This window comes from Lepidochelys olivacea, assembly GCF_965140295.1.
Source record: "Lepidochelys olivacea isolate rLepOli2 genome assembly, chromosome: 2".
Lineage (NCBI taxonomy): Eukaryota > Metazoa > Chordata > Testudines > Cheloniidae > Lepidochelys > Lepidochelys olivacea.
In genome coordinates, this window is record NC_140412.1 from 267,216,366 (window position 1) to 267,241,092 (window position 24,727).

The following is a 24,727-nucleotide window of genomic DNA, read 5'->3' on the forward strand; positions in this document are numbered from 1 at the left end:
GCCCGTTTGTGTACCACCCACCCCACAGGAGCAGGGGAGGAGCCTGTGTCCTGAACCCCAGCAGGAAGGGAGCATCCCTAGGGGAGGAGCCTGTGCCCTGCCCTGCCCAGCAATCCGGGAGGGGCCCTAGGGGAGGAGCCTGTGTCCTGCCCTGCCCAGCAGTGAGGGAGGGGCCCTAGGGGAGGAGCCTGTGTCCTGCCCTGCCCAGCAGTGAGGGAGGGGCCCTAGGGGAGGAGCCTGTGTCCTGTCCCGCCCAGCAGTGAGGGCGGGGTCCTAGGGGAGGAGCCTGTGCCCTGTCCCGCCCAGCAGTGAGGGCGGGGCCCTAGGGGAGGAGCCTGTGCCCTGCCCTGCCCAGCAATGAGGGAGGGTCCCTAGGGGAGGAACCTGTGTCCTGTCCCGCCCGGCAGTGAGGGCGGGGTCCTAGGGGAGGAGCCTGTGCCCTGTCCCGCCCAGCAGTGAGGGCGGGGCCCTAGGGGAGGAGCCTGTGCCCTGCCCCGCCCAGCAATGAGGGCGGGGCCCTAGGGGTGGAGCCTGTGCCCTGTCCCGCCCAGCAGTGAGGGCGGGGCCCTAGGGGAGGAGCCTGTGCCCTGTCCCGCCCAGCAGTGAGGGCGGGGCCCTAGGGGTGGAGCCTGTGCCCTGCCCTGCCCAGCAATGAGGGAGGGTCCCTAGGGGAGGAACCTGTGCCCTGTCCCGCCCAGCAGCGAGTCCGCGTCAGGACTACATTTCCCATCAGGCGCCGCGGCGGCTTCCGGAGGGCGGTTTCCGGTGAGGCCCCGCGGCGGGCCGGGGGCGGGGACTCGGGAGGCTCCGGGCCTGCTGCGTTCCGGGTGCGGAGCGGCGCCGGCGGAGCGGCCGGGATGGAGGCCGTGCCCCGCATGCCCATGATCTGGCTGGACCTCAAGGAGGCCGGGGAGTTCGGGTTCAACCCGGCCGTGAAGAAGGTGAGGGGGGGGGGAGCCCCCAGGGGCCAGACTGGGGAGGAGGGGCACGTGTGGGGAGGGGAAGCTGTGGGGGGGGCCGTTGGGGAGGGAGGGGAAGGTGGGGGGGGTGTTGGGTGTGGGGGGGGTGTTGGGGCCGGTGTGGGGGGCCGTTGGGTGTGTGGGGGGGTGTTGGGGCGGGAGGGTGGGGCGGGTGTGGGGGGCCGTTGGGTGTGTGGGGGGGTGTTGGGGCGGGAGGGTGGGGCGGGTGTGGGGGGCCGTTGGGTGTGTGGGGGGGTGTTGGGGCGGGTGTGGGGGGCCGTTGGGTGTGTGGGGGGGTGTTGGGGCGGGAGGGTGGGGCGGGTGTGGGGGGCCGTTGGGTGTGTGGGGGGGTGTTGGGGCGGGAGGGTGGGGCGGGTGTGGGGGGCCGTTGGGTGTGTGGGGGGGTGTTGGGGCGGGAGGGTGGGGCGGGTGTGGGGGGCCGTTGGGTGTGTGGGGGGGTGTTGGGGCGGGAGGGTGGGGCGGGTGTGGGGGGCCGTTGGGTGTGTGGGGGGGTGTTGGGGCGGGAGGGTGTGGGGGGGCCGTTGGGGGTGTTGGGGCGGGTGTGGGGGGGGTGTTGGGGCGGGGGGGTGTGGGGGGGCCGTTGGGGGTGTTGGGGCTGGTGTGGGGGGGGTGTTGGGGCGGGGGAGGGCGAGACTTGTTGACGGGGAGGGCAGGGGGTTGTAGCTGGGGGGGCCTTGTTCCAGCGGATAATCCTGGGGGTGGTCACTGTGGGGTAAGTGTGGGGGGGCTGGGCCTGAGGCCCGAGTCTGCCCCTGCCATCCCCACAGTGGCACATCGGTCCCTATTCCCCACTCCTCCCCCCAGCCTGAAGATGCCCCCCATGCCCAGGGCGACTGGCCTGGCCGTGTTAGCGAGTGCTCTGGGCCCACCGGCTCTCATTACCCCCTAGCCCCCCCGTGACTGGAAGCTGCACCCCTTGCGAGCCCTGATGCAGCTCAGATGCTCCTGAGGAGGTGGCAGGTGGGGCTGCATTTGCTGGTACCCCCACCCCTCCATGCTCCAAGGCTGAGAGCTGGGAGAGTTTTAAAGGAGTGAAGTGTCTCGTGTCTCATTGAGCCACCCTTTGTCATGAGAGGGAGAGATTTAAAAATCTCTTGTTCTGAGTGAGCAAGACTTGGCCATGGCAAGTAATGTCCTTACCGTGACTTTCCTCGGACCCCACCCATCCCATCACCACATCCTCCCTCTTCTCTCTCCCTCTTCTGGCCTCTGCACCTCAGGATCCGTCCGGTGACACAGCGTACCCCATTGCTGCACATGCTGGGAGAGACAACAGTTGTGAGAGGAGGCCTGGGAAGCTGCCAAGTCCAGCTTGGAGTGGGCTCTGTTCTATGGCTTGTTATTTCTGGTGGGAGTAATTCTCCCTGGCAGTGAGATAGCACCAGGGCCTTATGGGATGCTGGTAAATCTGGATCTAAAGCCCGGTTTGGTACCCCTGCTAGATTGTCTGTCTTGGGTATTTGCTTCCCCTGGGTTTTAAAATGAGGAAGAGACAGTTTCCATCATTCCCATGTGTCTGGACCCAGTGACTTTCTAAGAGAGCAGTATTAATTTAACCCATTTGTAAGTTGCTTTTCATTGGGATAGCTCCGCCCTGTTCAATAAAGCCAAAGTACCAGATATCAATGGTCAAGAGTCCCAACCAGATCAAATGTACTGTCAGAGAGAGGCAAATGGGAGACATAATGACCTTCAAGGGGAACTGCTCCACCAGCAAATGGGATAAAGTCCCAGGTGATGCAAAGAGATGATTCTAAAGGAGGTAGGAGGGGCAGAAATCCCCTAGGAGGGAGCTCCAAATGGTTATGGAAAAGCCTGTCAAAACAGGGTCGCTCCTGCTGTGTGCCCTAAAGGGGCTCGAGCAGACCTCCTGTGGGAGGATTTCATAACACGGACCCTCGATTGCTAGAGTTCGATGCCCAGTTCGTCCAAACTATAGGTGTGTCTACATAGCCTGTGTCAGCATAGCCCTTTAGGGTGTAGACAGACTACACCAACGGGAGTTTTTCTGCCAGTGTAGGAACATCACCATTCCAAACGACATTAGCTACCTCGACAAAGCCCTCTTCTGTTGGCATAGTTGCATCTACACTGCAGGTTTTGTTGGCAGAGCTATGTCACGGGGGTGTGTGGTGTGTTTTCATATCCCTGACTGACACAGCTATGACAACATAACTTTGAAGTGTAGACAAGTGGGAGCCATCCTGCCCCATGTCACTGTAATCAATAATGTATTTAATCTAGGCATTTTGAGATTGTCTCAATAATGTTTATTTAATAAGGACACAATCCAGTGTCTGTTAAAGCCAGTGATAACCACAGTGGGAGGCTTGCATTGGCTTTAAGGGAGTTTGAATCAGGTCCTAAGAAAGTAGATAAAAGAGCAAAGGGGCAGCTGTACTCTCAATCTCACATTTTTAGAAACTAGAAGCTTAACTGAGAACTCTTTGCTGCTGTAAAATACTGTGCTATGATAAAGGAGAGGCAGTGTTATAAAGCAGGGACTTGCAGATAGGAGACTTGATCACTGAATTCCTCTGTGTTAGGTCACAGAGAAAGAGACCAGCTTAAATATTGCTCTTCTGTCTGGGGATGTTTTACTTACCATTGTTACCAACAATGCCTAAAATTTCTAGAATTGAAAGATTGGTCTCTGTGACTTTGACAGCAGTTTGTTCAGGGTCAGTTTCATTGTTTCCCTGATAGTGCGGGTCAATTTCTCTGTTGACTTTTCACACAGCAAAAAGGGGGGTGGGGGAAGTGATTGTAAAACAAAAATTGGCCCTGGGGAGTCGGGGCAAGGGTAGTGTCTGAAACTGTCTTAACTTGTTCTTAAATTAACTAGATTTCAAGTGGGCTGTGTCCCTGGGACCCCTCTGTATCTCTATCAATGAGTATGATACTTGCCCATTTTGTATTAACTTTTGTAAAAGAAAATACATGCCCATCTTTGAGATTTGTTTGAGAAATGTTTGGTTAGTATTAATTCATATTATTTTTGTACAATGTGCAAAAATTCTTGTTGCTTTTTGGGGAGGAAGGGCACCTGTCCTTCTATACAGCTTTCAGAGTAGCAGCCACGTTAGTCTGTATTCGCAAAAAGAAAAGGAGTACTTGTGGCACCTTAGAGACTAACCAATTTATTTGAGCATAAGCTTTCGTGAGCTACAGCTCACTTCATCGGATGCAACGATGTAGCTCACGAAAGCTTATGCTCAAATAAATTGGTTAGTCTCTAAGGTGCCACAAGTCCTCCTTTTCTTTTTATGGGATCTTTGATGACCATAAGTAGTTGGGCCGTCCTCAGCTTTTTCTAATGCAGTCCAGAGAGCTGAGTCATGCTTTGCAGGGTACTGACATGGTAGTGATAGTAAGTTAGAAACAGTCCTTGCCATTCCAGTTTGTCTGCTAGTGCTGGAAAGGAGACTAGCCATCAGTATAACTTCTGCTGCAGTGGATGGAGTGATAGGTGCCTACCTAGAGGAGGGTGGCCTCCAAAACAAGGCATTTGAAAATCACATGGCTGTCTGGCAGGCGTGGCTGCATGTGAGGGGATGCTCTTACCACTTGGTCAGAGCAAGTGCTGTCTCTTTCAGCATGTTTAAACCTCGAGTTTATTCTTTATTTAAAAAAGCAAATCCTGAAAACCTGATATTAATAGAAATACTTTTGTGCAACTCTTCTCTTTATATGTAAAGATTTCCCTGCAGTGTTCACAACCCAGATTTCTCTGCATTTTGCTGGTTGGTACATTAAACAGGAAGTGAAACCACCTAGAAATCAGACAAACTGACTCATCCAATTTTATTACTGAGTGGAGAGATGCAGAAGTGGTGAAAAGTACATTTTTTTAAGTGCCTTCAGTTTTAATAATCTAGGCAATAGTGAGGTATAGCATATTATTTTTAAAACAAATCTGATATTTTTTTAATCTGACAAACTTCAGAGTGTTTACCTTCAGCACTTCTCTTCTTCCCTGTATTTACCTAGAGTGGTGAAGTAGATTGGACTTGCAGTGTATCATCTGGGATCTCAGATTCCTCCCCCTTTTCTGGTTGTGGTTGGGAGGTTGGATAACAGGTCTCAGTTTAAACTCCTGGAGGTTTAGGAGACGCTGCTGGTGAGCGCAGTGGTAGCATCTGTCTGACATCAGTAAGTTCTAAGTCTGGCAAAAGCACTTTTTAAAATCCAACGGTCTCCAAGCCCTTGATGAACACGTGTTCATTTAATCCTGTTCCCCCCACATACACACACATACGTGCACCCTGTGAGGTAGGGGAAACTAAGTAATGGACAGGCTCAGTGGCCTGCTGAGGGCCCCCCTGTGGCTGAGTAGCAGAGTCAGGACTCTTGAGTTCTAGTCCTTGCTCTGCTGCCAAATTGCTGTGCGACCTTGGGGAGTTCTTTGTCTCCCCTTCTGCACCTGGGAAATGGGGATAATACCCACTTACATGGGGCTGAGAGGCTTAGCTGAGTATTGTGACATGCTAGAGCAGAGATGAGCAAACTATGGCCTGTGGGACCATCCTGCCTGGCCCCTGACCTGCTGGAGCCCCCGGCCCCTCTCCCACTTCCTCCCCTCCCTCGCAGCGCAGCTTGGCCCTGCCCACCTCACAGGCTTTCCAATAAGCCTGTCCTGCTGCTCTGAGTGGCCTGGTAAAGGCAGGGGGAGGGGAGGGTTGAATAAGGGGCAGGAGGTCCCTGGGGGCAGTCGGGACAGGGGGTGGTTGGATGGGGCGGAGGCAGTCAGGAGACAGGGAGCGGGGAGGGGGGTTGGATGGGGGGGTCTCGGGGGGGTTGGAGGGGTCCTGAGGGGGATGACAGGGAGCGAGGGGGTTGGATAGGGGGTGGGGTCCCGGAAGGGGGGGCAGTTCAGGAGGGGACGGTCAGGGGACAAGGAGCAGGGGGTTTTGGATGGGTGGGGGGTTCTGAGGGGGGCAGTCAGGGGGTGGGAAGTGGGAGGGGTCGGATGGGGGTGGGGGCCAGGCTGTTTGGGGAGGCACAGTCTTCCCTACCTGGCCCTCCATACCGTTTTGCAACCCCGATGTGGCCCTCCTGCCAAAAAGTTTGCACACCCTTGTGCTCGAGCCTCAGATGGGAAATGCTAGGGAAGTTGATTAATCAGTGAGTACCTGCTTTCCAGCCCCGGGTCCAGTTCTTCTCTACACTGGCTTGCTACTACTTAGAGCCCCACGTAGGCTGGAGGAGCTGGGCTTGTGCAGTTAACAGAGGAGATCCCATTTAATTTTCCTTTTATATTAGTCCCTGGGATTATAAACCTCCTGGTTGGGTGGGTGCCAGCTACGTATTCAGTCTCTTTTAGTCAGCAATTTGTTTGGATTAAGGACAAGCTTGACACTCATTGGCAGAAGCCATCAGTTCAGAGAGTGACCTTTTTTGGCTTGTGCTCAAACCGGCTCTTCCACATTAGCTTGTAACCCTTCAGGTCCAGGTGGCTGGGTGCTCTGGCTGCTGTGGGTGTTCTTGAGCATGGCTTTATTGGAAGATCATAGGGCAGGTCTTCACTGCAGAATTAACTCCACTTCTAACAAGAGTGTTGTCCCTAATTCCAATCCCATCCCCACACATGAATCCTGGCCTTGGATGTGGCGATGCTTTTAACTCCAGTTGGGTGGCCTCAGGGGGACATACACTAAAACGTGAGTGAGCGCAACTCGTCACTGCTAACACGAGTATGGATACAGGTGTAGCCCCACTTGCGTGCCATTAGTCCTCCAGTGCCTTCCCACAGTTCCACCCCTTGTGCCCAGAAAGGACAGACAAGTTCTCCCATAGTTCACTGGGAAAATGCAAAGCGAGGCTTGGCTTGCTGCAGTGCTAAGAATGCTGGGATGTGCTCCCAGAAGCCTTAGCGCCACACGAAGCGAGCACAGCTCCCATGTGGCATGGCGATCTGAGTGTTGTATTGCCACATGGCCACTCTACTGGCCTCCAGCACTGCCTGGCCACTCCTGCACTAGAACGTCGGTCTCCATGGCCTTCTGCTGCACCTGTTATGAGGGGGCTGCTTGTGGTGGGGACAGCTCTTGAGGTGGATTGATTTATATCAAGGTGGTGATGGCACAGACTGGTGGGACCGCATAGTGTTGCAGGTATGGGATGATTCAGTGGCTGCAAAACTTTTGCATGCATAAGGCCACTTTCCTTGAACTTTGAGTTGCTTTCCCCCGCCCTGAAGTGCAGGAATACCAAGATGAGAGCTGCCCTGACAGTTGAAAAGTGAGTGGCGGTAGCCCTGTGGAAACTTGCAATGCCTGACTGCTACTGGTCAGTTGGGAATCAGTTTGGAGCGGCAAGTCTACTGTGGGGGCTGCTGTGATCCAAGTAACCGATGCAATCACTAATGTTCTGCTATCAAGGGTAGTGACTCTGGGAAATGTGTAGGTCATATTGGATGGCTTTGTGGAATGGGGTTTCCTAACTGGTGGGGCGATAGACAGAACACACATCCTTATCTTGGCACCGGACCACCTTGCCAACCAGTACGTAAACCGCAAGGAGGACTTCTCAACGGTGCTGCAAGCACTGGTGGATCACAAGGGATGTTTCACTGACATAAACGTGGGATGGCCGAGAAAGGTGCATGACGCTCGCATCTTTAGGGCTGTTTGAGCAGTTGCAAGAAGGGACTTACTTCCCAGACCAGAAAATTACCATTGGGGATGTTGAAATGCCAATAGTTATCCTTGGGGACCCAGCCTACTCCCATGGCTCAGGAAGCCGTACACAGGCAGCCTGGATAGTAATAAGGAGCAGTTCAGCTACAGGCTGAGCAAGTGCAGACTGGTGATAGAATGTGCCTTTGGACGTTTAAAAGCTCGCTGGCACTGTTTGCTGACTAGGTCAGACCTCAGCGCAACCAACATTCCCATTGTTATTGCTGCTTGCTGTGTGCTCCATAATATCTGTGAGAGTAAGGGGGAGACATTTATGGTGGGGTGGGAGGTTGAGGCAAATCACCTGGTGACCGATTTTGAACAGCCAGACACCAAGGCGGTTAGAAGAGCACAGCAAGGTGTGCTGCACATCAGAGAGGCTTTGAAAACCAGTTTCGTGACTGGCCAAGCTACGGTGTGACAGTTGTGTGTGTTTCTACTAGCTGCAAACCTGTCCCGTTTGTTGATTTTAATTCCGTGTAAGCCAACCACCCTCCCCCCTTCGATCACAGCTGGCAAAGGAAATAAAGTCACTATTATTTTGAAACCATGCATTCCTTCTTTATTAATTTAAAAAAAAAGAGATAACTGACAAGGTAACCTGGGGGCGGGAGGAGGGAAGGACAAGGCCACATTGCTTATCGTAGCCACACTACAAATCAAACTGTTTGAATGACAGCCTTCTGTTGCTTGGGCCATCCTCTGGAGTGGAGTGGCTGGGTGCCCGGAGCCTCCCCCCGCCCATGTTCTTGGGCGTCTGGGTGAGGAGGCTATGGAACTTGGGGAGGAGGGCAGGCGGTTATACAGTGGATGCAGTGGGGGTCTGTGCTCTTGTTGGCTTTCCTGCAGCTCCAACAGACGCTTCATCATGTCCGTTTGCTCCCCCATTAGCCTCAGCATTGCCTCCTGCCTCTGCTCTTCGCGCTCACTTAATGCTTTCCTGGCCTCTGCCACTGAATGGCTCCATGCATTAAGTTGTGCCCTATCAGTGCGGGAAGACGGCATGAGCTCGGAAAACATGTCATCGCGAGTGCGTTTTTTTCCGCCTTCTAATCTGCGATAACCTCAGGGACGGATATGATGGGGGAGCATAGAAACGTTTGCACCTGGGGGGAGATAAAAAGGGAGAGTAAAATTTAAGCTGCTATGTTTCTGAGAACAAAAGGGAGACTCTTTCACAGTGAATCAAGCAATTCACAGCAGACAGCACGTGTGCTTTAGGTACGAGGTCACATTTTGCCTTTTATATTGAGTGCCTGCCGGTATGGTGGCACATCACAAACTGCTGGGCAACAGAATTTGGTTTTTAGGCAGCCATGGTAAGCCTTTTGGTATGTGGGGTTGGCTTCTTCCGCCTTCATAACATGCGGGAATGGTTTCAAACTGCAGCGCCCTCCTTTCCCAGAGCAAGCAATGCTGGTTGGGCTTCACATTTAAAAGGAGAGGCTGCGGTTTTTGGGTGGATGTGCAGCACACACCTCCCCCCACCCCACCGCATGGCTATTCTCTGGGATGATCCCTTCACCCCTTCCCCTGTGGTGTGGCTATTCTCTGGAATGATCCCTTTTAGCCAAGCGCAAACAACCCAGCATGAACGGGGTCCTTTTACTGTTCCCTTACAAAAATTCCCCTATTTCAACCAGGTGACCATGAATGATATCACTCTCCTGAGGCTAAGATATAAAGATACAGACCAAATGTTGCTTGAATGCGACCAAAACCCAGGACCATTCGCTGCCATGCTTTGTGCTGCAATGATTCCAGACTACTTGCTACTGGCTTGGCATGGTAAAGTGTCCTACCATGGAGGACGAAATAAGGCAGCCCTCCCCAGAAACCTTCTGCAAAGGCTTTCAGAGTACCTTCAGGAGAGCTTCATGGAGATGTCCCTGGAGGATTCCTGCTCCATCCACGGACACATTAACAGACTTTTCCAGTAGCTGTACTGTCCGTGAATGCATCCCAATTCTACAGGGGAAATCAAACATTAAACACTGTTGTGTTTAAACCCTGTACCGTAGTTACAAATGTGTACTCACCAGAGCTGCCTTCTCCGGCTTCAGGGTTGGGGATCCCGACTTGGGAGGGTATTGGCTCCAGGGTGATGAAAAGGTCCTGGCTGCCGGGGAGAACGGATTCACTGCTTGCCTGCTGCACATTCTGCTCCTCCTCCTCCTCCTCCTCCCTGTTGCATGAGACTCCCCCCTTGCAGGTGTCCACAGACAGTGGTGGGGTAGTGGTAGGGTCCCCCCCTAGAATGCCATGCAGCTGATCATAGAAGTGGGATGTATGGGGCTCTGACCCGGAGCGACCATTTGCCTCCTTTGTCTTTTGGTAGGCTTGCCTGAGCTCCTTGACTTTCACGCGGCACAGCTGTGTGTCCCTGTTGTAGCCTCTCTCCACCATGCCCTGTGCGATTTTGGCATATATATTTACATTTCTTCTTTTCGATCGGAGTTCGGCCTGCTCAGATTCTTCTCCCCATACAGCAATCAGATCCAGCGTCTCCTGTTCACTCCATGCTGGAGCTCGTTTGCGATTCTGGGGGGACTGCATGGTCAGCTGTGCTGCTGAGCTCCCCGTGCTGACCAAACAGGAAATGAAATTCAAAATTTCCTGGGGCTTTTCCTGCGTACCTGGCTAGTGCATCGGAGTTCAAAGTGGTGTCCAGAGCAGTCACATTGGAGCACTCTGGGATAGCTCCCGGAGGCCAGTAGATTTGCGTCTGCGCTACCCCAAATTCGACCCAGCAAGGTTGATTTTAGTGCTACTCCCCTCACCGGGGAGGAGTACAGAAGTCGATTTTAAGAGCCCTTTAGGTCGACGGAACAGGGTTGGTTGGATAGACACATTCATTTTAAAATCGACCTAATGCGGCTAAATTCAACCTAACCCCAGGGCTTAAAACTGACCTAATGCAGCTTAAATTCGACCTAACCCCTGGTGTAGACCAGGGCTAAGTCTCTGGAAAATGAGTCTCCTAAATTACTTAGGCTGACCTGTTCTGCCATATTTATAAAGTCTGACCTCAAAGTTTTTCCCCTAGTTCTTCTTCTTCTAGAAAAGCAGCCTTTAACTCAGTTTTTGACAGAGGCTCATGGATTCAGCATAATTATTTTTTTTATTTAAATGTATTGAGATTATAATTTTAGGCCTTCACATGTTTTTTATTAGATTCAGATTCATTTTAAGCAGGTGTACTTTTAAAAAGAAAAATGAATGATAATTTAAATAACAAAATCAAAATATCCAATTTAAATCAAAATCCCATATTTAAAAATTGTTTTGTTTTCAAATAAATTTTGTTTTTATCCACCCTTAAGAAAAGAACTGAAGCCACCAACTCATGACATCCCTGTCAGTGAGCAGTTGGGGATAATGATAGCTGTGAGTCATGGCTTGGCTGGGCTGGGCTAGATTTCAACCCAGTGACCTAGAGGACAGGTTTCTCTCACTCTGACTAGATCTACCCATAAACTCTGCTCTGCCCGTGGGTGGGGACGGCCTGCAGTCTGGGGTTAGTTGCTTTCCTCTTCATCCTGCTGACCTTGTGGCACATACTTAGGAGCCTTTGCTGTGACTCATCCCACCAGATGTCACAGGAAGCAGTGTAATATAATGGTTATAGTAGGGCCACTGGGCATTGGACTCCTGCTGTCTATTCCTGCCTCTGTTGTGTGGCTTTGGGGCAAGCTGCTCATCCTTTGGGTCTGTGCAATGTGATTGACTTGCCCACCCTGGGAGGGTGTGCAGCTTAGGTGTTTGTGAAAGCCCTCTGGGATCCTAGGGACTGGGTAAGTGTGCAGGGTATTGCCAGGTACATTGTGTTCCACGCTGGTTTTTCAGGCTGTTCTGTCTCTCTCAGAAATCCTTTCTCCCCTCCAGAGTCTGGGAAGGCTGCCGAATCTTCAGTTCCCCTCCAGAGAGCTATTGACCTCTCTCACTTAGTGCCCCTGTGTGTTATTCATTCGGACCCTAGGTTTGCCAAGACAGTTGGACCCCCACAGATCTCTAGCTGGTGTCAGTCCCTTCCCCCAAACCACAGCAGGCAGCTTGATTTCTTGCCAGTGTGGAGCTATGTCCCTTCAGTCAAGGGTAGTACGTGTCTGCAATCACCAGCCTCAGTCTCTCTAACACTGGACAAGGACAGTCTTTCTCCAGCTGGTTTGCTGCCAGCTGGGCATGGCTGGGTCCTCTTCCCTTGAGCATTACTCTCACAATCCTTTGCCCTCCTGTAGCACTGGCTGGGGATCTCTGAGAGCTCAGAGCCTTCATTAAGCCCCACGACCCTGCTACCCCCTCTGTGTGCTGAGCCTCCCCATGTAACAGGGGACTGGCTTGCCCAAAGCCCCATGACACGTCAGTGCCAGAGCCCCAAATAGTCTCCCTGTGCCCTGGCTTCTAGTCCCCTATGCTGGGCACTAGACTGGACTCCAGTGGAGTCCTCGCTCTGCCCAGGCCAGGCAGCTGTGTGCTCATAGCTCCGAAGGGTCTAGCTCGCTGCTCTAGTCACAGTCTGCGTGATGCAGTCAGCATCGCTACCTTCTGTGGGGCCCGGACGGCCAGCCCCGTCCTGTGCGTGAGCCACGCTGGTCCTTAAGCAGCTGCTCCAGCTGCGGGAGTGCAATGCACGCCCCTAATGGGAGCATGCCGTGTCCAGCACCTGAGGGCACCCAAGAAATGGACGATCCCTCAGGCGCTCTGCACAGTGAACAGCGGATCAGTTACCCGCTGCAGGCATCTCTCGTGGAGAAGTCACCTGCAGTGCCCAGGACCCACGTGGCGCTGCGCAGACAAGCTAAGTGAGGTTGGAGAGGGTCGGGGGGGAATCTCCAAGGTTCTACGGGCGATGCCTCGATGGCTCTCCTCACTCTCGAGTCAGGACCGCTTCCGCACCTCAGCGTGGTCGTGGGGGCACTGTGCTGCAGGAGGCACCATCTTTCCCGTCAGACGCAGAACCATCGCGCTGGCCTCGTGTGGTCGCTCGAGATCCCAGGGGCTGTATTACCTCCAGTGTTTTGGATGGATTTCAGTCCTGAGGACTACCTTTGTCATAAAAATAAAGGGAAGGGTAACCACCTGTCTGTATACAGTGCTATAAAATCCCTCCTAGCCAGAGGCAAAACCCTTTCACCTGTAAAGTGTTAAGAAGCTAAGATAACCTCGCTGACACCTGACCAAAATGACCAATGAGGAGACAAGATACTTTCAAAGCTGGAAAGGGGGGGAAGCAAAGGGTCGGTCTGTCTGTCTGTGTGATGCTTTTGCCGGGAACAGATCAGGAATGCAGTCTCAGAACTTCAGTCATTTAGTAAGTAATCTAGCTAGAAATGCGTTCGATTTCCATCTGTTTAATGGTTGGTAAAATAAGCTGTGTTGAATGGAATGTATATTCCTACTTTTGTGTCTTTTTGTAACATAAGATTTTGCCTAGAGGGATTCTCTGTTTTGAATCTGTTTACCTTGTAAGATATTTACTATCCTGATTTTACAGAGGTGATTCTTTTACCTTTTCTTTAATTAAAATTCTCCTTATAAGACCCTGATTGATTTTTCATTGTTCTTAAGATCCAAGGGTTTGGGTCTGTGTTCATCTGTACAAATTGGTGAGGATTTTTCTCAAGCCTTCCCCAGGAAAGGAGGTGTAGGGCTTGGGGGGATATTTTGGGGGAAGACATCTCCAAGTGGGCTCTTTCCCTGTTCTTTGTTAACACGCTTGGTGGTGGCAGCAGCATGTGGTTCAAGGACAAGGCAAAGTTTGTACTTTGGGGAAGTTTTTAACCTAAGATGGTAAGAATAAGCTTAGAGGGTCTTTCATGCAAGTCCCCACATCTGTACCCCAGAGTTCAGAGTGGGGAAGGAACCTTGACAACCTTTGTCTCCCGAATCTTCCCTGCAGATTCTCTTTGAATCTGGATTCTCATGTTGCTGTGTGCTGGTAAACAGCTGCTGGGTTTCATCCCAGAGGTAGCTGCATTTCAGAGCTGAGCGGTGTTGGGGCTGAAAGCTGAGGAAAGGCATTCGTTATTTAAGCTTGGGCTGGGTAAAGCACTGGAGGCTGCACAGGAAGGAACAATCCAAGCCTGGCTGCTCGGGGGGAAATCAGAGAATGAGTGCCATCAGACATGGGCGGTGGGGATGCTTTACTGGGCCCCGTGGAGAAGAGAGCCAGGATCGGTTTTGATTTGCACAGTGCATGGTACTTTACAGGCACATCGGAGACAAGGTCCCAGCCCTGAGGATCTTGCCATCTGACCTAGACTGATGCCTCCAGAAGCTCTACCATGGTGGGGAGGGGAGAAGGGGAATGTGACGGGAAAGCTGAGTCGTAGAAGGGAGCTGGAGGAGCATGCAAAGGTTGATAGTTACATGTGGGCCTGTCTTACATACAGGACACTTAACAGGGTATCTGGGAGCCTGGCTCAAGCGTGCAGCTTCCAGTAGCCATGGCAAATCTGTGCGATGAAAGGTTGGCAGCCCACTGGACAAGAAGCTGTGCCGAAACCTTTCCCCTGTCCAGCCCCTTGCTGGACAAGTGAAGATGCGGCATGTGTTGCTGCTTGAGCAGGCCTGTCACCTGGGCAGTGGTGGCCAATTGCTGCAGATTCATGTTGGCAGCATGCTCTTCTTGGCCGCTCACGCTGAATATGGCTACTTAAGTCAAAGATCAGCCATGGTCCCTGTTAAGCCTTTGCCACAGGAGGGAACAAGTCTGCAGGCTGGGTCCGAAATTCCATTGACTTCTGTGGGCTGAGGTGTGTCTGACCAGGGCTGGGGGTGGCCAGCTGAGCTCAGGCTGTGGAGCTCCTTCTGCAAAAGGCCTGGCTCTGGCTTGTAGACTGCGGGGAAATAGGGGCACCCGCTGTCTGAGGAAATATACGGGCTCCTTCAAAGTGGAGGTGGCTGCCATGTGCTGTTGGCTGACTGGCTGTGTGGGGGCAGCACAGGGAACTGGTGACACGTTCCTGGCCTTGCAGGGGGGCTTTCACTCTCCTGCTCTGAGCTCCTCTCCCTCAGCAAAGACAGAAACAGCCTGGCCTGTGCAACACCCCAAAAGCCCAACCCCGAGTGTCCCCGCCACCCTTCGTGCAGAGCTCTTTCTTGGGGCTTCTGCTGCCCCTCTTGCTGCCTGGCTTCTCCAGCAATGCCCGGGCAGCTCTGCTCCGGGGAGTGGTGTTCGATTTCTCCTCTACGCACCAGTCCTAGACACAAGCTCTGATTAGTTTTTTCTCCCTCCAGTTTGTTCTGAAGAACTATGGCGAGAATCCGGAGAGCTACAATGAAGAGCTGAAGAAACTTGAACTGCTCCGGCAGGTAAGTGTGCCCTGGCGCTGTGTAACGGCGCTGCGAGGCGGGGCAGTCACGTGGGGAGACAGTCCCTGCCCAGAGCGCACCGTCAAGCTGGGGCTGACAAAGGTTGGCAGGGAAAGTGACTTGCCCAAGGGCAGGCCAGTGGCTGAGCCAGGAACTCCTGATCTCCTGGCCACAGTCCACGAGAGAGAGCCAATGGTTCTCTTGTGTGTGTGCTGGGTCTGCTCCCCCACCCGGGACCCTCCAGGGGAAGCTTTCTGTATGTGAAACCTCCACTGCCTTGCTGGGAGGGGACCCAGGCACAGTGTGAACTGAATACAGGTGAGGGAGCCCCAGCCCTGGAGCCTACAGCCCTCCAGCTGCATGGGCAGCGGCAGGGGTGCTCGCCTCCCGCGCCCCCTGCCGGAGTGCCCGCGGTGGGGTCGGGGGATTGGTTCTCTTTGCGCTCCGTGGCCTGCTCGTGCTGGAGTCAGTGTGAACAAGGGGACCTGTCAGTGCCGTTTGTGGAGAGGGGGGTGTTCAGTGCTGTGGACACCGGTCCGTTGGGACCCTCACACACAGCAGCAGCCCCTTGGGATTTTAGACCCCTCCAGTGGGGAAGGCGTTTGAGGCCCCCCTAGAGCTACTTAGAGCGCAGCTCCTTCGACAGCCCCTGCAGTTACTGTGGTTGGGCCCTGGCAGCACAAAGATCAGCGCTAGGGGTCTCACGAGATTGGGGGGAGAGGAGGTTCCTTAGTGGGGGCAGGGAGGCTGGTTCCTTCTGCAAGGGCAAGTGGCCTTATAGAGGAGATCTCGGGCGGAGGGGCAGTGGGGGGGCTACCCCTGCAGTGGGGAATTGCAACAAGGCCCCTCCGTGCCCCCACCCTCATGATGCCCCTGTCAGGCACATCGTAGGCAGGGCTGAAGGAGAGGCAGGTAAATGATGGTGGGAACAGGAGGGCTGGGCAGGGCTCCTGGCTGGCAGAGTAGAGATGCTCCCACCCTCTGTGGCCCTGGGGTTTGCAGGGCCGCCCGGCACAGCCAACAGTGGTCACTGCTGGCCCCCTCTGGAGTTGAACCAGGGACCTAGGGGAAGGAGCTGCCTGCCGTGGTGGCTGTGATGTGAATCCCAGAGCTGAGCTGTTGTGGGTGGCTGACGCGAGTTCCCAGAGACGTTTGTGGGGCGCTGCGATAAGGTCAGCGCCACTCACAACAGCTGAGCTCATCAGCGGGAGAAGGACCCTGGGACGGGGGGAACGTTTCCAGCCAAGCCAGACACTGGAGTTCGTGCACCTGCTTCAGCTGAGCCCGAAACGCAGGCAGCCAAAGCCGGAGAGGGCTGTCTGGCCCAGGGAATTGGTAATAGGGCGTTCACATCTCGAGGGCCAGGTCAGCTCCCAGCCAGTCTTCTCCATCGCGTGGTGAAGTGACATTCCCCCCAGCTGATAAGTGTCTGTGTGATCAGCGGCACTTCCCGCAGGCAGGCCCAGGACGGAATGGGCCATGGAAACCCAACTGCCCCGTAGGGAGACAGCGCAGGGGAGGCGACCCGCTCGTTGCTGTGGATAAACGGAGACTGTCATTGCAAGGCACCTTTTAGCGTAACCACGCAGGACTGCCGTCGTGCCCGCTTTCCACAGCAGCAGTGTGGTCAACCCAGCCGGAGTGACCGGAGTTACCTGAGCCATAATGACCAGCTTGAAAACCCAGAGGGAGAAACGTCAGGGTTATGCCATTAGCTTTCTCCTGTTCTGTGTGTGCGGAGCCCTGAGGTGGGGCCTGCTTATGGGGGGGTATTAAGGAGCAGCTTGGCCTGGCGCAGAAATAAACTTCTGCATCCAGCCAGGCCAAGCCAAGCGTGTCACTAAGGTGCAGCACCACTGGATCCTAGCACCTGGTTGCCCAGATGATGGAGCACTGCGGTTAGCACTCACTGGGAGAGGTTTGCTCTCTTCCGTTCTTGTGGCCATGCTGCGAAGGAGAGAGCGCCAGCCGTTTCCCACAAGGCTGTGGCTGAGCTCTGACGCTGTTGAGTGATTGCTTCGGCACTCCACCGGGGAGTGATGAGTGAGCACATTCCTCTCTGCTGGAAAAAGTTATGCTTTTCCTGCCCAGCTCCCAGGACAGGGTCTCTGCTTTCCCAAAGTCACTCCCTTACTGGGAGGGGAATCTCTCATTCATTTGTGCTCCAGTGGTGCTTTGAGGCTCAGCTGAGATCGGAGTCCCACTGTTCTGGGCACTGTTCAGAGAGAGATGATCCCTGCCCTGAAGGGCTGGCAGCCGAAATGGATCAGACTGAGAGAGGGTGGAAGGGGTCACAGAGACACAAAGGGGGAAAGTGACTTGCCTGTGGTCACCCAGCAGGTCAGTGGCAGAGCCAGGAAGAGCCCCCAGCTTTCCTGAGTCCCAGTCCAGTGCTCTGTCCACTACACCGCACTGTCTCTAAAATTCTATAGTAAAAGATCCGTGACAAAACCGCTCCTGAGGGAGTGTGGTCTAGTGGTTGGAGCTGGGACACGTGCAATCCAGAGCTCTGTGTGATCTTAGGAAAGTCCCTTCACATCTGTTTCTTCCTAATCTGTAAAATGCAGTTCATCACCTTGCCTCCCGTGACACAGGAACATAGGAGCGGCCAGGCTGGATCAGATCCACAGTCCGTCTAGTCCGCTAGCCCCTCTCTGGCAGGAGCCAGCACTAGCTGTGTTGGTGGAAGGATCCCACACCTGCTTACTGTGGGTTGTCTGGTCTCCTGATCTCTGACAGAGATCGGCTTAAGCCCTGAAGCCTGGTTTTTAAAACCCCTTCCAGAATTCTGCTGTTAATGCTGAGAGCACTAAGTGATCCAGCTGGCCATATGTAGCGAGTGACCCAGCTCCGTTAGCTCTCTCCGAAGCTCCTTGCAGCCCTCCCTGGTTCCCATTAACCTGACTGTCATTTGTCAGCTTTGTAACTCTCAACTCATGCGCCCCCCAACCCCCCTCTTCCAGATCACGAATTAATCCATTAGACAACACGGGACTTGGAGTGGAACCTGCAGCGCTTGCTGTTAACCGTTCGCTGTGCTGAAATTGACCATTGAATCCTACTTTTCCTGTCTCCGCCCATTTCTGGTCCATGATAACACTTTGCCTCTTCCCCATGATGACTTAGCGTCTTTGACAGCCTTTTGTGTGGGACCTCGTCAGAGGCCTTTTGGCTGTCTAAGCATATCATCGCTGGTTCTCCTGTCTCCCGCCCTTTCCTGACATGCTCAGAAAATTCCAGGAGATCAGCAAGTCCGTTTTCCTTTGCAGAATCGGTGCTGGTTAGTCCTCCTCAGTCATGAGCGGCCAGGTGGTTTGTTTTTAGTGATCGTTTCACCCAGTATGCCCAGGACGGATGTCAGGCTGACACCTGGCGTTTAATGGAGCAAAGTACTTTGAAAACCTTGGGCTGAAGGCATTGTGGGGCGGTGGGTGCCTCCTGAGTTTGTGACATACTTGGCTGCCTTCAGCTCCAGAACAGAGAGGCCCAAGGCCTCTCCCGAGCCTCGCGTAAGAAGCACTTTGTTGCAGTTGTACCACTGGATTGGCAAACTGCCTGCCCCATGTGTGTGAAAGGAGTGGGGAGTCTACAGCAGCCTCCCACTCCAGCCCAACCCAGAGGACTCTCTCTGAGAGTGGCTAATACCCTGGCTTCTGTGACTGGGCCCCGGAAAGTCCCTCTGTGGAGTTATTTCAGGGTGATCTCCTGCCCATGATCAGGTAAGTGGATTTCGCTGCCAGCCAAATACAGCCCAGGCCTCTGTCTGTAAGCGTGGCACTGCCTGTTGCCTTGAAGCGCTGCTCCTTCCTCTCTCCTCCTCCAGAACGCCGTGAGCGTGCCCAGGGACTTCGAGGGCTGCAGCATCCTGCGGAAGTACTTCGGCCAGCTTCACTACCTGCAGAGCCGCGTCCCCATGGGCCCGGAGCACGAGGCGGCTGTCCCCATCACGTGGTAAGCTCACCGGTTTGGTGGGGTTTGTGTGGTGGCAGGGGAGGGAGCAGGTTTCTCCACATCCAGCTATCTGCCCCTGCCAGGGCACCCTCGGCTGATGCTGGGGGCTTGGCTATGATCCATTGGGAGATTCTTTGAGCAACAGGAGGAGAGGAGCTGAAGCTGGGGCTCGCCTGTGGACTCACTGTACTACCTGGCTTCGTCTCTTGCCTCAATTTCCCCATCCAGGTGGGTAGCTTCCTTGGCCCTGGTAATCTGCTGCCTAGACTCCTGTGATGTCCTATTCTTGTAAGCCACCAGCTGTGCTATTCTGGATGGACTGAAGGCATATCCCCCTTAGAATCATAGAATATCAGGGTTGGAAGGGACCCCTGAAGGTCATATAGTCCAACCCCCTGCTCGAAGCAGGACCAATTCCCAGTTAAATCATCCCAGCCAGGGCTTTGTCAAGCCTGACCTTAAAAACCTCTAAGGAAGGAGATTCTACCACCTCCCTAGGTAACGCATTCCAGTATTTCACCACCCTCTTAGTGAAAAAGTTTTTCCTAATATCCAATCTAAACCTCCCCCACTGCAACTTGAGACCATTACTCCTTGTTCTGTCACCTGCTACCATTGAGAACAGTCTAGAGCCATCCTCTTTGGAACCCCCTTTCAGGTAGTTGAAAGCAGCTATCAAATCCCCCCTCATTCTTCTCTTCTGCAGGCTAAACAATCCCAGCTCCCTCAGCCTCTCCTCATAAGTCATGTGTTCCAGACCCCTAATCATTGTTGTTGCCCTTCGCTGGACTCTCTCCAATTTATCCACATCCTTCTTGTAGTGTGGGGCCCAAAACTGGACACAGTACTCCAGATGAGGCCTCACCAATGTCGAATAGAGGGGAACGATCACGTCCCTCGATCTGCTCGCTATGCCCCTACTTATACATCCCAAAATGCCATTGGCCTTCTTGGCAACAAGGGCACACTGCTGACTCATATCCAGCTTCTCGTCCACTGTCACCCCTAGGTCCTTTTCCGCAGAACTGCTGCCTAGCCATTTGGTCCCTAGTCTGTAGCGGTGCATTGGATTCTTCCATCCTAAGTGCAGGACCCTGCACTTATCCTAATTGAACCTCATCAGATTTCTTTTGGCCCAATCCTCCAATTTGTCTAGGTCCTTCTGTATCCTATCCCTCCCCTCCAGCGTATCTACCACTCCTCCCAGTTTAGTATCATCCGCAAATTTGCTGAGAGTGCAATCCACACCATCCTCCAGATCATTTATGAAGATATTGAACAAAACCGGCCCCAGGACCGACCCTTGGGGCACTCCACTTGATACCGGCTGCCAACTAGACATGGAGCCATTGATCACTACCTGTTGAGCCCAACAATCTAGCCAGCTTTCTACTCACCTTATAGTGCATTCATCCAGCCCATACTTCCTTAACTTGCTGACAAGAATACTGTGGGAGACCGTGTCAAAAGCTTTGCTAAAGTCAAGATACAATACATCCACTGCTTTCCCTTCATCCACAGAACCAGTAATCTCATCATAAAAGGCAATTAGATTAGTCAGGCATGACCTACCCTTGGTGAATCCATGCTGGCTGTTCCTGATCACTTTCCTCTCATGCAAGTGCTTCAGGATTGATTCTTTGAGGACCTGCTCCATGATTTTTCCAGGGACTGAGGTGAGGCTGACTGGCCTGTAGTTCCCAGGATCCTCCTTCTTCCCTTTTTTAAAGATTGGCACTACATTAGCCTTTTTCCAGTCATCCGGGACTTCCCCCGTTCGCCACGAGTTTTCAAAGATAATGGCCAATGGCTCTGCAATCACAGCCGCCAATTCCTTCAGCACTCTCGGATGCAACTCGTCCAGCCCCATGGACTTGTGCACGTCCAGCTTTTCTAAATAGTCCCTAACCACCTCTATCTCCACAGAGGGCTAGCCATCTCTTCCCCATTTTGTGATGCCCAGCGCAGCAGTCTGGGAGCTGACCTTGTTCGTGACCTTCCTCTGCCCTGACCCAGTTCCCTCCACTGGCTCACATACTGCTGAGCTCTACCCCACCTACATCTCCCCTCCTGTCCCTGTGCTCCGCCAGTGCCCCTCCCTGCAGCCCCCTCTCTAGGAATCTCCTCCTTGATCCTGCATCCAGCCACCAATGACTGACTCCCTCCCTCTGCCAGCCTTCCCAATGATCTGTACAATGGAACAAACCCAGACCAAGCTCCGCCAGCCTCACTGTGTCCTTCTCCTGCACCCAGTGTGATCTCGCCCAGCAGCGTGCCTCTGTTCTGAGCCTGCCTGGAACGCCCTGCGGGCAGAGCCACGTCTCTAGTCTCTCCACCAAAGGCCATGCGCATCTGACTCTGGAGAGAGATCTAATACTGTAAGCTGGGGAGAAGAGTATTTCCCTCCCCGGGGACGTGAGGATTAGTGGAGGTTTGTGGAGTACTGGGAGAGCCTGGGATGGAAGAAGCTATTAGAAGTGCAGTGTAGTAACTGAGAGTTTTTTATAGCACCTTTCAGCCAGCGATTGCACTTCCTGCCGCAGCTGGGATTTCAGTGCGTTAGGGTGCAGCGATGGCCCTAGGGGGCACAGGACTGACCAAGAGGGATGGTTTTACGCCGCCTGGTGGCAGTGGTGGAGGCTGGGCTTTGGGGCTTGTGGCTCGAGAGGGAATTTCAGCCCCTGGGGCTGCTTGCTGGCTGCTCTCCGTTGATGTGTAGAAACACACCTTCCTGGACAGAGCAGCACGTGTTCTCTGTCCCTGCCTGGTGTTCAAAGGCATGGCCAAGCCAGGGGAGGGAGATCGGTCGCTCGTCTCTGCCAAGGGACACCCCAGTTAGTAGAGCCCCTCAGGTTAAAATCCAGTCTGCGGCTTTGGCGTGTGAAACTGAAAACACGTTCAAACAGCACGAACTCGCTTTTGGTGCGTGTAAGATCAGGCTGTCCCCTCCCGGAGTGCCATGGCAAATCTAATGCCCACAGGTGGGCAGGACTGAAACATGACAGAGCCATCGGTCAAGTGCCCCCTCGCAGGGAGGAGTGCTGCTTACTGAACAAGTGACACCTTTCCCGGCTGTGCTCCTTGGAGGTCTCCCACCCATGTGCCTGACCCTGCTTTGGATGAGATCTGATGCCAGCCCCTCCTCCTAACCACTAGATAACACTTCCCTAGTAGGCTAAGAAGACTGGTCCTGGCACCACTCAAACATTATAGGGGCTTGCTGGTTTATGTACCTAGCAGCTTCCCATCTCCCACTCGGTTTGGAGTGGACTCTATGCCAGCTAGATAAGAAAGTGAGTCTAAATCATTTGGATCACCCTTGCCTGCTCTGAGCCGTTAGTTGTGAGCCATCTGCCTTCCCTGGAAATGTGGCTGTGGGCTGTGCATCTGGCCATCTCGCTAGCTCACTAGTGTAGGGGCTAACCCTGGGCTTCTCGTTCACAGGACGGAGATCTTCTCTGGCAAGGCAGTTACCCATGAGGACATCAAGTATGAGCAGGCGTGTATCCTCTATAACCTCGGTAAGGCGCTGGAGCCCACCTGCTGGCTTGGCTTGGCAATGTGTGTTGCCCAGAGTGCCCTGGGGTTTGCTTAGCACCAGAGAATGCCCTCCTCCCTGGCTAGCCCTCATTCCCTTCTCCACAGGGTCCATCGTCCAGCCTGGTCCTGCTGTTCAATTGGGGGAGGGGTGTCAGCTGCAGGGGCATTCAGCCGATCTGCCCGCAGCCAGTGGTGACGGTCGGCATGAAGCTGCCCACAGCTGGAAGTGCTGGCCCTTGGGAGAGAAGACCCATGACATCTTGAAGTGTTACTGTGGTCACTGAGGACAATTGAGCCACTGTTTCCTTGGCTCTGGCGGATTCTGCTGGCCATGAGGACACCAGCCAGATCTGAACCCTGGCTGTGTTGTGTGTGCCAGGCACGAGACCCTCAAGTGAGGCTTCAGTCCGGGCATCTGCGGTGCGGGTGAGGCTGATATTCAGGGTCAGCTCCGAAGGGCTCTTCACTCTGATCGATGAACGACAAGCCAGAGCATTACTATGCATCACCCTCCCCCGCAGGCCAATCAGGCCTTGTCTAGGAGAAAAGTTGCCCCCGTTTAATTAAATCAATTTGAAATTGATCCAATTCAGCTGGTTGTACTTAAACCGGTTTATCCCTCATGTAAATAGGTGTAGTTTAGTTCAGTGAGCTGTCAACAATCAAAATGAGCAAGGATTAAAATGGTGTAGGTCAGCATTTCTCAAACTGGGCTCCGCAGACCCCCGGGGGTCCCCCTCCCTCCCAGTGCCTCCTGCACACTGGGGGAACAGCTGTTTAGCAGCATGTGGGAGGTAGAGGGAGGAGCGGGGACAGGGCATGCTTGGGGAGGGGGTGGAAAGAGGCAGGGAAGAGGAGGGGCAGGAGGTAGGGCCTGGGGGGATGGGGTGAAGTGGGGGCGGGGCCTGGGGCTGAGCAGGGGGCTTGGGTGTCTGCAAAAAAAGTAAATCAAAATGGGGGTTCTCGGGTTGCTAAAGTTTGAGAATGGCTGATGTAGATGCATCGATAAAGGGGTCTGTACTAGTGGATAGATCGGCCCTTTAAAGTTGCTAGACTTGCACTAGCTTAAACCAGGGTTGAGTCTGGCCCCTTAGGCTTTGAGCCAGAGGCTGAGCCAGAGAAGATGGAGAATGGAGTCACGTGCTGGGCACTCTTTCCTCTGAGTCAGTGCGGATCCAATGCTCCAGGGTGGCGCTTGGGGTGCTGCTAATTTTACCATGAGACATGCAATAGAGATCCGGATCACTGGGTTTTAGAGCCCTGGTACAAGAGTAAGAAAGGTAGCCCCAAGTGTTTGTGACAAAGCCCAGCTCCAGGTGGATGTTCCTGCTTCCCCAAATTGCCATAGCCCTTGTAACTGCAGGGGGAAATCTTCATTTCTTGTTCTGAACTGTTTTACGGTGCTGTGCATGGTTGCAGCGCTCCACCCCAGAAGTGGCTGCCTCTCGGTAGCTGAACTGATCGGTATTATTTGTATGTTTTATGTGGCTCGGGAGCCTTTGGAACAAAATGTGCAGTGTAAATGTAGCTGTGTCAGTCGTAGACTGGCAGAGGGGCTTTAATGCTGCAGGAATGCGCCAATGGCCTGATCTGAGCTTCCTCTTCCCAACAGGGGCGTTGCATTCCATGCTGGGCGCCATGGACAAGAGAGTCTCCGAGGAGGTAAAGATGCTAAACACCTCGTGGTTCCTCCCTTTATCATGGGTGGTCTCTTTCAAACCAATGAGAGCACAAAGGTCGGCGATAGCTAATCTCTGGTGGGGACTTGTCACATTTACTGAAGTCTGAAGATTTTTGTGTCCCTCATGCCAGGTGCTGGGATTCCTGGGACTGTGGGGGAGGAATGAATACAGGATTTTTTTTTACATTGTGTATAGTTATAGAAACCCTGTAGCAGTGTCTGTGGCAAGCTCTGGGCACCCTGACATAATTTAACACCCCAATGTAACCCCACATGCAGTCTTCCCTCCAGCCAATAACAGAACCTCCCCCACCCTCCAAGCAGATGCTCGGAAAAGACGGGCCTGACCACGTGCCCTGATGGCAAGGACCCCTCCTGGAGAGTCCTGCCAGCCACTCCCTCCTCTCCCAACCTGGGGAGCTCCCAGCTGACCTGGCTCATGGAAGCATCACCTGGGAAGAGAGTCCCTCTGCTGACCAGCTCCCAAGCCATGTAGGAATTCACAGCTGAAAATCAGCACCAGCCCCGTCTGGGAACCCGACGGCAGCCAGAGCAAGGGGGTAACTTGCTTCTGGCAGTAATAA

At 53.7% G+C, this 24,727-nt stretch overlaps 1 protein-coding gene across 1 annotated transcript in view; it reads left to right on the forward strand.

The window, feature by feature from the left end:
- Positions 1-785: 785 nt before the first annotated feature.
- Positions 786-24,727, forward strand: part of PTPN23 (protein tyrosine phosphatase non-receptor type 23) — a 44,854-nt gene continuing 20,912 nt past the window's right edge. Inside the window, exons 1-5 of the mRNA XM_084620437.1 lie at positions 786-941; positions 14,897-14,971; positions 18,795-18,922; positions 22,367-22,443; positions 24,075-24,124. Coding sequence (XP_084476563.1) covers positions 858-941; positions 14,897-14,971; positions 18,795-18,922; positions 22,367-22,443; positions 24,075-24,124 — 414 coding nt within the window. The 5' untranslated portion in view covers positions 786-857. The remainder of the gene's footprint in view (positions 942-14,896; positions 14,972-18,794; positions 18,923-22,366; positions 22,444-24,074; positions 24,125-24,727) is intronic.